Source organism: Colias philodice, chromosome 1 (genome assembly GCF_061535455.1).
Source record: "Colias philodice isolate Cphi_HAF_F1 chromosome 1, ilColPhil1 Martin Lab GWU primary, whole genome shotgun sequence".
In the NCBI taxonomy this organism is placed as follows: Eukaryota; Metazoa; Arthropoda; class Insecta; order Lepidoptera; family Pieridae; genus Colias; species Colias philodice.
Genome location: NC_143086.1, coordinates 11,394,467 through 11,410,211, shown reverse-complemented (window position 1 = coordinate 11,410,211; position 15,745 = coordinate 11,394,467). Strand labels below are relative to the sequence as shown.

General features: G+C 33.1%; 1 protein-coding gene across 1 annotated transcript in view; it reads left to right on the top strand.

The window, feature by feature from the left end:
* Positions 1 to 11,559, top strand: part of LOC149491358 (uncharacterized) — an 81,399-nt gene extending 69,840 nt beyond the window's left edge. The window contains exons 10-23 of the mRNA XM_089700678.1: positions 7 to 114; positions 385 to 531; positions 708 to 796; positions 1,132 to 1,297; positions 1,501 to 1,629; positions 3,046 to 3,172; positions 3,576 to 3,678; positions 4,069 to 4,154; positions 4,909 to 4,973; positions 7,250 to 7,398; positions 7,877 to 8,011; positions 8,159 to 8,273; positions 8,515 to 8,585; positions 11,155 to 11,559. Coding sequence (XP_089556804.1) covers positions 7 to 114; positions 385 to 531; positions 708 to 796; positions 1,132 to 1,297; positions 1,501 to 1,629; positions 3,046 to 3,172; positions 3,576 to 3,678; positions 4,069 to 4,154; positions 4,909 to 4,973; positions 7,250 to 7,398; positions 7,877 to 8,011; positions 8,159 to 8,273; positions 8,515 to 8,585; positions 11,155 to 11,284 — 1,620 coding nt within the window. The 3' untranslated portion in view covers positions 11,285 to 11,559. The remainder of the gene's footprint in view (positions 1 to 6; positions 115 to 384; positions 532 to 707; positions 797 to 1,131; positions 1,298 to 1,500; positions 1,630 to 3,045; positions 3,173 to 3,575; positions 3,679 to 4,068; positions 4,155 to 4,908; positions 4,974 to 7,249; positions 7,399 to 7,876; positions 8,012 to 8,158; positions 8,274 to 8,514; positions 8,586 to 11,154) is intronic.
* Positions 11,560 to 15,745: the final 4,186 nt, after the last annotated feature.

Sequence of the window (15,745 nt, the reverse complement as noted above, 5' to 3'; positions counted from 1 at the left end):
TAATAGGAAAGCTTCGTAAAATGTTACGTGACAGATTTGAATCGATCAATGCGGCAGCGCGAAGAGTTGGAACAGCTCGATGAGCTAACTTGTACTATTGAACCCTATGAATTGGTACGTAAACTACTTTCAATAAAATAAACTTCATTTTTCACGCATAAAATTTTCTTTAAACTTAGTCTGAGAAATAAATATCTCTCGACCAAAACAAAATATTGTTATAAGTTATAATAAGCTCTGTAAGTATATTTGGAATAATAATATTCAAATAATATATTATATTAAATTGCATGTATAGCATCAATCACATACACGTGCCTAATCTAAAGGCACTGCTGAAACTTTTATACGGGAGTTGTTTTTTACAAAAGCACACTATTTCAGGAATTTAAGGACGAAGAAATGGAGAAACTATTCAAATGCAACAGTGCCTTGAACCTGAGGCACCCTATGGCTCACTGTGCACTGTCGCACTACCGTAGTGTGATTTTAGACAGTGAGTTCCGCTTCAAAGACCACATCGGAAAAGAGGCAAGATATTAAAATATCATGGTTATGCGAATGTGGATGCATCCTTTTTTTGTAACTTAAGATATGCAAGCGAATTACTTTTTGCGAATTTATTCGTTTGCCCTAGCTATTGTTTTTTAGAAAATAATAGTGGTGTCAAACAATAATTATAAAAACAATTAAATGCTTTCTTACAGGTGGAAGTACGCGTAATATTACTAACAGATTTAATGATGATTTGTAAAAAACAGTCTAAGGGAAATGTATTGCCATATAAGATGATAAGGTACGTCAACAACTAAATAACATTTTATATTTAGTTATTGACTTTACACAGGTCAAACCGTGACAAATCCGCAAAACGACGATGCTGTAAAATAAATGAATAAAAAGTCGTCTATGATACATGCTACATGAATAATGTTAGCCAGTTTTATAAGGACGATTTGTATCTGTCTTTACTACCTTTTTATATGCTATAGGTATAAACCTATAGCATATACAATGTTAATAAAAGCGAAACATTGCCATTACTTACATTTAGCAATTTGCAATTCAAATAAAACTATTTTGATGTTGTCGTGTCCTTATCAGATTCTTTGATAGCCATTTATTTTTTAGACCGAAGATATTTTTGGTGCGCCTGATTCACTCTCAGAGGTTAATTAAAAACGTGAATCAACTATACGGGCATATGTTCTTAATAGTGGACGAATGTGGTTCTTCTATGGGCTGCTTTTCTCTGACAGAATCGTCAAAGGACCCAACCCCAGCCCAGAGCTTAAAGGTTAACAATCAACATACATGCTATACATCTAAAATCGTATACTTTCTCACAAAGAATCATAAAAATCTTTTTACTATTCTTAAATTGGTAACAAGATAAAACAGACAAGTTCATATTGTTACTGTTTAAATAAACGATAAAAAATACTACCTATAGGTATATTTTTATCGCATGTCAGGTTGCATATGTTATATTTATTACAGACATTGGAAAGCAAAATAAAAGAAGCTAAAATGTCGTATGAGATGAGTATATGGGCAGCGAGAAATCCCAACAGAGATCTAAGCGAAATGGACTTAGATACCTCCACAGACACCTCTATGGCCCACAGAGTAAGTTAGAGAATAACAGTTTCTTCAGATCGTAATATTTTTCTTATCGAAACCAATTCAACACGTAATAACACATAAATCATTTATCATTGGGAATAAAGTAATTTACCTGACTGTTCCACTTGAAACATAATTAAAACTATTCATTAGGTATATTATAGCTGTAACTCTCTCAAAATAAAAGTTTCCTCATTGATTAGATAATTTTATTCCGTATCGCATATTTAAATGAAGACTTCTTAATAGTCTGAAAAATTCACAATAACAGTCGCAACGGACTGGTTTTAAACACTCGTACTGTAAGTTGTGTTGTCTTATATCGGTTCAACAGCAAAGCAACTTATAATCTTGCTTATTTATGCATATAAAGTATTATATTATAGTAGAGCCATTTTAATAGGCAACATTTGACAGTTCAACATAATTCAACAACGTAACCTAGTAACGACGACATAGAATAACATGATATTTCGTTTTGTTAGAACTGCACATTTGCTTAACTTTTTTCAATTACGATTACATATTTATAATAATAATGACCGATGCAACTAATTTTAAGATTTGATTTTACTGATAAACCATTCTAAACATTTTCTTATTTAAAGAACTGACGTCGCTACAATTTTGTGTCAATAAACCTTTTTTCTTTTTAAGGGTGCACTCACACACATCAGTCACCGTCACGGCACGTCACCGGACAGGATTAAAAAAAAATATGTATCAATAGTTCTAGTATGACTCTGTTCCCACACGACAGTCGCCGGCACGAAATCTATCAGTGACGTCACCGGTCAGGCACGTCAAATAATCTTTCCATACATGTATCATACTTTTATCCCCACTCACCCGGTGCCGTCACGTCTCAGTTCAGTCAGCGTCGTGCTACCGTCAATAATTGCTACATGTTCTCTAGCGTGACACACGTCTAATCACTGACTAACCTGATGTATGTGTTCAATGATTCAGTCAAACCGGCGACGTGACTGACGGACAACATGACGGTGACTGGTGTTTGTGGATACGTACACAAACCGTCACCGATCAGTCATCGGTGACTTGACGGTGACTGATGTGTGTGAGTGCACCCTAAATACCAGAGACGTTACTCTAAAAATCGAAATCTGACATCTAGAATTGAATGCATTGGTTACTTGGGAATAAAAATCATCATAAATTATTGACATGTGTTTCAAGTTCGATTGACAATTGTTTCAAGTCCGTATCGATTAATTCGCTTTAATCGATGTTTTTAAGCAGGTTACCACCCTATGAAGATAAAATTGATAGACGTCAAATGTTGCCTATTAAATTGGCTCCACTATAGGAGAAGGTGAATAATATGTAAAATTATGGCACTTCATTATCTAATAATGCTTCTATTTTACATAAATATTCACGCACACTGCCAAATGTTAGATAAAGTCAGCAGAAGAGACAGCAGTTGAAAACGAAGCTCGTGAAAGAGTAGCTACAATGTTGCATCGCAGCATGGGGGCTTCCACTGACAACGAATACTCTCAGTCCTTGACTGACTCCATAGAAGGTATGTATATAGTGTAGAAAAAGCCTAATGAGATGTGGAATTTCAGATGTAGCAACAATTGGCATAAATAAGTCCAAAAAATAATAATTGTGATTTGGTACTTTCAAGACTTTATTTTGCTACGAACGCAAACTATAAATAACTCATGTTTTAAATGGTTTGTAGACATTATAATATAAACTAAAATTGCATTGTATAAATGTATTACCTTACTTAGATTGGTATTTATAGTAAAAATAAAAATAATTATGAAATCATACCCGTCAATTTATTTAAAAAAGTAGGTTAAATTAACGTTCTCTGGCTTTAGGAAGAATTTGGAACGTGTTCTTGTTATTTATTTGCTTTAACAATAAATTGAAGCCAGATTTAGTATCAATGTGATCCCATTGTGATTGTCAAGGTCCTCGAGCGGGTCCTTCAAGCTCTCATCGTCAATTCATCCACCGGAGCTCGACTGCCAGCTCGCGACAGTCACGATTGTCCAGCTTCCAACAGTCTCTCAGGTTATTTCTGCTTATATTTAATGCTTAGCGACTATATTTGCCTACCGTATCTTCGTGAAATGTTACGTAATTTTATCGCCCTTGTTGTAAGTCAAGAACAGGTCGCGCTGCTATTAATCTTTCGATTACTGACTTGGATTTCATGAAAAAACCTAATAGCGACATATTTTGTCTTTTTTTTTCTTTGTATCTATTTTATTTTATTATGCAGAGTTCCATCAAACTATTATATATTTGTGTATATATAGTGTATAAGCTAGAAGTTATAATTTATTTGGATTGAGAATCTAAGAGCATACAAGATAGGAGATCACCGATGGACACTGCGAAAGTATGTTCACTTGCGAAATACACACGCCGTTAACAGTTCATATTAATCCGAATCAACAGCGCTGCCTCTCGCGACGATCAGCAGTTTGGGCCAAGCAAAGTCATATACAGAGCAAGCGCTTCCCTTGATCAGAAATATGACCAGCGTAAGTAAATGATTGTTTATTCATATTTTGTTAATCATGTAGTATAACCCACAGTGTGCCTGTGCCCGAGGAAAGCCGCTTTAGGCGGCTTCTCCCTCGTAGAGGACGCTCCGTCGAACCGCGCTCCCGCTCTAAGAGCCCCATAGCCCAGCTGGCGGGTAAGTCCCTGCAGACCGCTCCGTTGTAGCCAAATGTTTTCCTTTGATTTACCCTCTGTCACCTATCTTTCCTGAAGAGTTGTGTGGAGGCTACTTATACCTGTGTGTTCCTATGTGAAAAAGTAAGTTATTATTTTTGTTTTGCTGTTTTATTTCTTGCAAAGGTATGTATTCGTATTACTTTATTTGATTTAACTATGTTTAAATTTGTGCCTTATTATTCTTGCATGAGATGATAGCCTATTTTCAGATTCACTGTCTATATCCTCTATGTTTTTATTTATTTATTGATTATGAAGCAATGAATGTTCAATTTGTTTTTATTTTTATGTGTGCATAATAAATGTCGTGTTGCCAACTGCTTAATTTTCAGTTGATATTAGCAAAAAACGACGTAAAATAAAATGGAAAGAAAATATTTGGAAAAAAATGTAATTACAGTGAATTTAACAGAATTGACGCCACAGAAGTCTACTTAAAAAGCTTCATTATACGAAGATGTTTTTCATACGCGTTATCGTCTTCACGCAAGATATTTTCTTACAAAATATTTGAGGATCATCTGACCTAATTTTACCGGCTCGATTCGTTTTCAGCAATGACATCAATCACAGTGAACGTGGTGAACGAGTGTGACACGCCAGTAGCCGTGGAGCAACCGGTACGTAATTAGGTGTCATTACTGAGCCCCTTTCACACAGTCACATCGTCACACGACTCGTTCACAGGCAAACTATTTCAGTACACTGGGTAGTGTTCACTTCTCTTGAAAGTTTTACAAAACAAATAGCTTTTTTCATTACTCGTACTTTGCCAACTACCTCATAAAGATTATCATTATTTAGATACATTTATATCATAATTAAACAACTTATAGGTATATTAAGAAGAGCTGGAACGTCAACACATTTACACATTGCACATGTTAGGCCGGGAGATACTGACACAAAATTTCGGGCCATTTGTAACAGGATGGCGGTCTAGAGGGGTCTTAGTACGCAATGACAAAAAGAAAAATGATGGTCAGAACGCTGGTACCGGCGGACTAGTCGCGTGGGCGTTAGTCACACTCGTCGGATAAATAGCGAAAGTCCAACGATTTGTAACACAAAAATTTTAGAATTTACCGATAGCCCTTAAAAAAGATGTAGGCGGTAGTGTCATGCCATACAGTTACGATGTGACTTACAGTCCGCCATACCGACGTGAATGCGTTGATTTAAAAAAAACAATTCAACCATTTGTACCGGGCTCACTTTTGCACAGGTAACCATCGTCGTGCAGCCATTTACTAAAATCGCCATGCCATACTTTTCGGACGATTCCAAATGGTCGCCATACCGCGGAAAAGTAGCGGAAAGCGCGGAAAGCGAAGATTTGTAAATCGTTTGACTTTCGCTATTTATCCGACGAGTTCGACTAACGCCCACGCGACTAGTCCGCCGGTACCAGCGTTCTGAGTTCTGACCATCATTTTTCTTTTAGTCATTGCGTAATAAGACCTCTGTAGAACCGCCATTCTGTTACAAATGACTCGAAATTTTGTGTCAGTATCTCCCGGCCTATGTATGTGTCATTTTTTGCAATTGTTTATAAATACAGGGTGATGTAATTGGTGTAGTACGAATATCTAAAAATCTATGAAGAATTTTGTGATACAGTAAATGGAAGAATTATAGACTATTTTACAGTATTTAATAAAATCATTTAATTTTTTGTTCATTTTCATTAGAAATGTCAATTTTTCTCACCAAGGTGGAAATTTGGATGATAAGGATCTTGTTAGAGAAATATAAATTTTGACTAAAATCGGCATTTTTTTTTTCAAAAATCAAATAACTAATTAATAATCAGAGTTATCACATTATTAAAAAAAAATAAGCCAAACTATACACAATTTTTACCTCAAAGATCATGGACATAGTGTATTGCGCCTTCCACCATACCATCCAGAACTCAACCCAATAGAGTTACTATGGGGCATAATTAAAGGGAAAGTAGCATCACAAAATGTGAACTTTAACTTGAAAACTGTGTAAGAATTATTTAGAAAGGAAGCAAATGCTATTAGTCTGGATATGTTTAGTGACGTTTGGAGAAATACGCGAGAACATGAGGAAAAATATATTCAATTAGAACCAAAAGTAGATAATTACACTGACTCATTTATAATAACATTAAGAAATTCCGACAACGAAACATCGAGTTCTTCGAGCGATGAAAGTTACAGTGAAGTAGAAGATTACGATTATGATTAAATAGATTATTCTTCTTCTCTATAGATACTGCTTTCTGAATTGGTGGTAAATGTTAAAACTGTTAAACTGTTATGACGATTCAAAAGTGCTTCTAGAAGAAGTCTAATTGTATAAATGTTTGAGTTTGAGTTTAAAACCAATAGTGTGAAAATTATACAATAAACATGTAACACATATTTGTTAGCGCGTATTGGTAGGTATTACGTACTTATTACAAATATAATATTTCTTAGATATCTTTACTCGACCAAAGTCAGGAATTTAATTATTATTTGATAATTGAATGATTATTAATACTTTTATCCAATTGATTATTATTAGAATAAATAATTAACTTCATCAATTGATTTACTTTTAAATTATAATTTTACAGGTAAATTATGAGAGCTTTCATAAGTAATTATATTTGCATATACATATATCTACAACGCACCCATTTTACAATTCAAGTCTAAAATGAAACTAGAGTCGCATTTATTTTTGAACATACTGTAAGTGAAATTGCATAAGTGTGAGTACTGTGAACATGCCAGCTTTCCCTAATTGACCGATACACTGACAAGTTACAACATAATAATTTACGGTAACAACTTAACACTTATATATATATCATATCATTACATCATTTGATAATAGCTTAGGCTACCATATCGAAATATTTAGACAAGTCAATTTTCAGCCGCCGGAAACCTCGTCTGCTTTATTAGCACCTTCGCCGGCGCAGCCAAGTCGACATACATTGAGTGTGCACGGCCAAAACAATGTCACCGTGCTCAGCAGTCAACCGAATCTCAACCAAGAGTCTTACCAATTAACGACAAGTGTGAGGTTAGATTCTATTGATTTTCTTAATACGGGATAGTTATACATATACCCCAATACTCGCGGCCCTATCAATAAAGCGGCTCGACGGAACACAGTGGCGTTTTAGTCGGTAAGAATCCGACATAACCCACGGATCCTTCCCCGGGGGCCGTGGATTTCTATATGCAAGATTTCCCCACTTAAAAAGGGGGTAGACTGTTACCTATCCTTTTCTAATTTAAATCGCCTGCAGCTTCATTGTAACTTTACTTTGACTGGTCCGTAAAGTGTAGGTAGTAATAGAGAAAGTATTATGCATTCAATTAAAAGTGCGTAATACTCTTTATCTTCCTCTTTCTTTTTTTCAAATTTTCGAAAGATAATAATTTGAAAATTAATAGAAAATATTACCTATGCGATTGCCTATGGACTTGAAAATCAACATAAAAATAGCTATACATTTCTTCCGTATGGAGTGACTCACATTAAGTTATATTTGCAGTCAACCTGGATTTTCAGCATCCGAAAGAATGTACCGATCTCACCAAGAACTGTTACAACGAAATCGATTAGCTGCCTCACAATTTTTATCACCGGATAATCGTGGCATCAGTTACCCGCCGCCGAGCCCAACCAGGTGCTAAATTTTATTGTTTTATCTCGTTTAACCTTTATGTTTCAATAGATATTTTAAAATTTAATTTATTTATTTTTATTGGAAGACTATCAAAAGAAAAATTCATAATGTTGAAGAAACAAATTGTATTTATAAAAATTCTTTCAGGAATTCGCTAAAACGTGGTTTAGCTTTCTCCTACTCATTCAAAAATCCTCCATTGTCAAAAATGGGCAATGTATTCAGCCAATCACATTTGGATACACCCCTCTATTCTAGCCAGGTAATTACTTTGTAATACGAGTTATATTAGAATGTTGACGTTTTTAATCTATGGTTTTAATTATTCTGAAGCAGTAATTTGTATATTATAATATAATTATATACTTATATAGGTATTTAATATATGTAATTTTTTGCCAAATAACTCGCAATTAATGTACACAGATTATTTCAAATAACCCAAAAAGTCTCAGTTTATATATACGAGTATTGTATATACGTTGCATTTTATAATTTCGTAGCACATAGACCGAGGACCGAGCCCAAGTCCGAGCGAAAAAAGTGACAAGAAGTACAAAATACTAGGAAGCAGGTGAGTAAATTAATATTATCAAATTATTTGTTATTTTATTAAAAATCTTAAGTTCTCAATCTCAATAAGTAACCAATATAATTTTCACTTTATTTTCAGTACCTTTATCATTTTATTTTTATTCGTCCAACATATTATTGTACTATACCTAGTGATCATTTAATTGTGAGCGTCCATGCTTGGTGAAATAGAACTTGGTTAAAATGGTACCTATAAGATTTTATTTAGTCCTCCCTAATAGTCTTTATTTAGTCTTATATATAACGGAAGTGATGAGACTTCACTTAACATTGTCAGCTCAATCTTCAATACTTCAGCTTGGAACTCAAGATTGGATGGATGACAAAAAAGAGGCTGGCTGATGTTCTTCAAGAGGCAAGAACACTTACATTAGTAGCCATTTACTCAAATACAATAAAACATCATGAAACACAATCAAGGCTTACGTCACGACCATTATATTTTATTTTTATTTTTTGTTTTCAGCGCTTATATTTTTATCATGAAAACTTTATACGACCATTGCCGGATTAGCCACGTAGCAAGAGTAGCAAATGCTACGGGCCCCGCGACTCGGGGGGCCCCGCGGTCTAATACCTGTCTGACCGTAAAAAATATCAATTTATAATACACGTACCGTAAAAAAAATACACGTACCTACCACGAGAAACGTTGGTATCAAAATCTACAACAATAATTTAAAATTTTACCACGTTTCTACAATTGAGCGCTGGGCTACACCAAAAGTTGTGTTGTACTGCTTGCACTGCGCTACACGCAAGTTGGTAGCACGGCAAAACTAACAGGGGAATCCCCTGATATTGTCATCGAACGAGCTAGTCGTAACAACCCGATCAAATAAAATAGGATTCTATCGACTATCAAACCTTAGATTACAAAATAAAAGGCAGATGGAGCATGACAATCATCCATCGCCCTTGTCAAAGAAAATTCTAAATCAAAAACGAATACGAACCTCCGCCAGTGCTATAGCGATTATAGTGTCATGCAATACGTCAAAAGGTGTGGTTTTTACTGTTCTGTGTCAAAAGGGGTTTGCTATTTTAGTAAAAAAATGCTGTCTTGTGATATTAAAACGCTGTAAAATTTGTTCCCGAAAACAAACAAAAAGATAAAACATCGTTTTACAGGTTCTCTGTAGATTATTTGGCTTATTTAATTTTGTATACAAATAATAATTTTACATATACGAAGGAATACAAAACTTCAACGTATGACGTATGCTGCCAGTATTTTGAAAATGAATTTGCCATTTTTATGGGTAAAACGGTAAAATGGTTAAAAGATCTTCGAGGTAGTGCTGTTGGATTTATATAGGTAATCATTGTAATTTTGAAACATTTTTAATCAAACACCTGGACAACGTTTTGAAATTCAGGTGTTTATTGTCATTATTGATAACGTACTGACTGCTTTAACTAAACGTTTTTGGAATATTTCGACAGCTAAAATCCCTTACAACAGAAGAGATTTTGGAAAACGCCTCACGTAATGGTCAGTGCTTACGAAGATGATTTGGAAAGTAGCCTAGGCGACGAATTAGTGCAGTTCGCTGAACTGCTGAAAACAGATGTGGCTACTGTTATTGATAGCAAGAAACAAGAGTCTCTGGAACTGCAATTTTATAAACTTTTATTAAATAATTCCTTAGAATCGTGTTTCCCAAACGTAGAAATTGCCTTGCGCATTTACTTGTCTCTCATGATCACTAACTGCAGTGGCGAACGTTCTTTTTCAACGTTAAAACGTATTAAAAACGAGTTAAGAAACACGATGGGCCAAGAACGTCTTAATCACCTTACTTTGATGAATATAGAGTATAATTTGCTTAAAGAAGTCGATAGTGAAAGTGTTATCTCTAAATTTGCCCATATTAAATGCAGAAAAGTTTATTTGTAATAGTTTTGTTTTATTTAATACCCTTTAACTTGAGAAACTATAGCAAACGAAGCGCTGGCTTAATCCGGCACTGTATACGACACATTATGGAATGCGTCTAAAAACGCGGTTATAATTATAATCACGTAGGTGCTCATTTTCATGAAAATATTAGATTACAGATGACGTAGAAAATAAAACAATTTTCTTAACGTGAACGTTAACGGACGTGACGTGAACGAACGATCGATTATCATGAACGTACATAATAGATGCAACACAATTAAAGATGGAATTACTTACAATAAAATTATACATTATGAATTTGGTTTGTTGCTTTCTTATTTCACCTATAGATGTTCATCATACTTAGTTTTCTGTGCTTTATTTCTTTCATTCCTAGTTCTTCCTCTGTTTTGAATGGACATGCTACAGCAAGACAGTAGACCAGAACATTGCAGAAATATCATTACACTGTTCATATTCATTCACTTAGAAAAAACATCAGGACGTAGGTGGTAAACATAATATAAGTGTTGAGATGTGCGTCACGTGTTAGTTGTACAGATTGTGCGTAGAGGTTGTATAAAGACTTGCAGCTTCACGTCTTCGTGCCTTATAAGATAATACCTAACAGCACTGTTGACTGACTTTATTTTAATGAATACAGGAGTAAAGCTACAACGAGCACTGATCCTGAAGAATCTGCAGCCAGCTCGCGCGTTCAGACGCGCCAACCGTCGCGCAGCGGCGACGCGGAGGACAGTACAATATACAGAAGTGACGAACAGGTTGAATGAGGTTTGCAGGAGGAGCAATCCTCCTGATGCTGTCGTTGGTGGTGTTTCTAAACACCCGAAGATCCAGTATTGTGGCAACGGGACCGAGCTGTGTAACATCTAGACTGATGGAGTTTGAAGATGCATTGGTGTGGCACCGGATAAACTGTTTATATAATTTTGATAATGCACATTTTATCTTGGACATTATAATACAATTGACTCATATAGTGCACGCGAGGTACATTTGTGTTACAATATATACATGAACAATAAAATAGTGTTTCGAAACTGAATACGAGAAAAAGTTCCGATGAATACCTGTATAAAAAGTGTTATTAAACGCCATGCGCATAATTAAACAGTGAAAACATTAGAATAATGACTGTTATATTGTATAATGATGGTTAAAATTATCGTTATATTTGTGTATTCATTATGATATAATTATTTGATATTATAAGGAATATATGTATAATGCCACAGATAATATTATAATACTATACTATGACGCTTAGAAATTAAATTAAAAGTACCTATAACATATTTTATGTTATACGATTAAAGATATTAGAATCAATATCCCTTTCGGTATATTCATATCTTGTAATGACAGTTTCTTAAAACCTGCCTCAGGTTTAATATCGTGCCAAATACTGAGAACAAATCAAGTTTCTTCATAACAATATAAAAAAACTACGCATATACCTAGTCGATAAAATGTAATAGGTAGAGTTTAAAGGTATTCAAAAACCCTTCGGTAAATAATTTATTGCTAAAACTTTCGTCATACAATTGCCTGAAATGCACTAAATAAACAAGTTTAGGAAGTTAGGTACATAAATATTTAGGCAGTTAAGATTTTCCTTGATATGACAATTTTTAGATATCTATTATTTTTTTTTTTTTTTGTAAATACATTAGCAAAAATACTCTTAGGAGGATAACAAATATGTATTTAACATTCTCTAGTTAAATACAAAAAATAACTATAAAGGTAGTCTTCAAATAGGGTAAATTAACCTTTGTGACACATAAAGACATCTTCTTAGTGCAATTTTATAAACGAAACCTTAAGCAAGGGATAAACGGGCATTATTTATGATCTGACAAATTATTGCTATTGATTTATAGCTCTGATTATTTAATTTTACCTAACTCTCCAAATAAGGGTGAGATTAGAAGATACAGTTTTTTATACTTTTGTGTGATGTAAGATGGGGGGAATATTTTCTTAATTGAATAAAAGTGGTGGGAGGGTTTCCTTCAGAAACCCGACTGGGTAATGACCACCTACTCACATTAGGGTACCACGGCAAAATAATAAAAATTTTACCTTTGTTTACTATGCATACTTTAATTTATTTTTATTTTAGTTAATTTTAGAACTTACTTTAAATTAATAATAATTCATAGCGCCATAATTTTGGATTTTATTTATACTTATATTGATAGAACTTTTAAAATATAAATAACTTCAATGAATCAATTTCAATATAAGTTCGCCCGGACTGTATTTTTCTTATTTTTAATAGTTCTATAACCTAATTGCAGAGAAGACAAATACAACGAACCAAAAATCGTTAAAATCAGTTCAGCCATTCTTGAGTTACAAACAATAATATTATAACTATCACGATTTTCTTTTGTATATTCATATAAAGATTCATAGCTTTTTATTATTTTGCCGAGGTAGGTGAGTAAACCAGTTTTGCGAAGGTCGAGACAAGCTTGCAATGTTTCAGTTTGCTTGCGAACTGTGACATTGCAACTTATTTTATGAAACGAGATCGACATTTATTGCGATCTAGTCTCGATCTATAACAATAAAAAGCTAACCTTTTGATTTATTCGTTACGTTACGTTATGTGGTCAACATATGGCTCAGGTGAAGCATTTAAACAAAAAGAAATTGATAAAAAAAACATTGAGTTTTCAAAATTTCCAATCAAATAAGCTTAACTTAGTGCCAGAAAATGGTCAAAATTAAAATATTTTCTTATTTATAAAGAATCCAATAGGTATTGAATTAGTACTATGTACAAATTTTAACTTTACCTCTACGAGAAGATATTCTGTACTGAATAGATCTTAGAATAGATAAAAGCCTCTAGTAATTTTTATCTCTCCTATAGTTTCAGCGTTATCAAGGTACGTACCTACAGACTGACCGACAAGTCATTATTCCAAATATCTTCATCTTTTATTTCGTATTTTTTATTACTCTTTTATAATTCATTTTTTCTCTTCCGCTTTTTGTGGAACACCCATCTTTAAATAAAAATAAAAAGAAAACATATCATTTTAAGTACATAGGTACTTGCATTTAATAAAAATCAAAAGTTATATTAGAAAATTAGTCATTTTGTTGATCACATAACGTATTAAATTTCAGTCGGGGTTATCTTTACAGGTATATACCTCGAACGAACTCGATATAAGTTCACAAGTTGTTTCTAACTATTTGTGAACTCTTATCGTGGACGTGAATAAAATTTAATTATGAAAATATTCATAATATTGGATATTTATATCCATTTTTTAATAACGATGAATGTTTACGTGGTAGTGTTGTAGTGTTGACAGTAGTTAATAATGTATCTAGTACCTAACACAGAGTAGTTTTTCAGCCGTTAACTTCTTCAATATGTACATCGTATCTACGTTTACACTTTACTTTACATCTTACTTACCTACTTGAAACAAAACATTTTACGCAACATATAATCACTTTGTAATGTTAGGTAATTGATTGATATCCACTTCAACAATCAGTGGAAACTTCACTTATGTTAATAAGTTAGAACCAGTAGGTAGTTAAATTTAGTGCCAAATTTTTTGACGTAATTAGAAGTAGTTTCTAAGAATAATGAATTCACGTATACGATTAAAATATAAAAAAAATGCTGTGGTTAAACGTACCTACTTAAAATGAACAAGTACGTTTCAAACCATTTTTAGATAATCTCTATAATTATGGTTAATCTATGAATATATAAATAGTAAGTTTGTTTATGAATTTATGTCTATTGCTCATTTGAAAATGTTTTATAAAGCAGTTTTACATGAGTTTTTTCAGTAAAAACAAGGTACCGTAACTTTATTTAAATTTGTGGCAATCAGTTCCTTTAATGAGTTACGATTTTTAGTGAACCAAATAACATTTGAAATTATCTAGGAATTCAAAAATGAGGTCTCACTCAGCAATCCACGGGTTGCCAGGTGAAGACAGTATCATAATTATAATCACATTTTTTTCAAGTGAAACTTATGTTTGCCGGTAAAATTAGTGGCGCAAGCAGAGGTTGCCATTATTGTAATTATTGTTTTCAAATACATAATCAGTAATGCTTAGGTAGCAATTGTTAAAAATAACATTTTAAACAAATGTTTTATCCGTGATATTTAAAAAATGACTATCTGCAAACAGAGAGATAATAGAAGAAAAGAACCGGTGTTTCTGTTAATGTGAACCACACACATGTTTTTTGTGAATATAACGATTAATTTTGAATTAAATGTGTTAGCTAATGAAATTTTGAACATTATAGGAATGCCATATTTATAGAAATCAAAATTAATGTTACAGATAAATTAATTATTATTAGCCCATATATTCCGGTTAAAATTTAATGTATATTCATAGGAACAGTATACTCGTATAAGTAAGATAGATAAAGGAAATTAATTCATTTCTTAATTGAAAATAATACAAAACATGCATAAAATAACTAATAGAGTCAAAATTACAATTATTAATACACTACAAACTTGAAATTAATTTGGTGGGAGGGTTTCCTTCTGAAACCCGGCTGGGGAGATTACCACCTACACACAATATATACCATAGCAAAGTAATGAAGTGATAAATGCTTTTAGTTTTTCGACAAGTTTTGAGACCATATTTTAAATACATACATAATATGTAGATACGTAATCTATAACTGATAAATTCAAATTCATTTATTAATTGCTTGAACACGTACATTAGATGTTTTGTATTACAAAGTAGGTATTGCGTAACAGTGTTCGCCATCTGAACTGGCATGCAATTTATCCGATATTTTAATTACTCGCTATTTTCACTTCTAATATTTTCTTCATGCATGTTCAAATACAAAATTTATTTTGAAACTGTTGTCCAATATTTGAATAACTTCATTACTTTGTTATGGTAGGTGAGTAAACCAGTTTTGGCACAGCTGGTCGGGACAAGCTTGCAATGTTTCAGTTCGCTTGCGAACTGTGACATTGCAACTAATCCATAAAACGAAATCGAATCTTATTGCACATTATAATCTAGTCTCGACCTATAACAATAAAAAATAACCTTTTCATTTAATAATTTATTGTACTACGTTATGTGGTCAACGTTTGACATAACACTTATAATTTTATAAGACTGGTACTTAGATTTACTTCGAAGAATATTAAAGTCTAAATTAAAAAATCACGCATTGATTGTCATTTCCTTGAATGGTT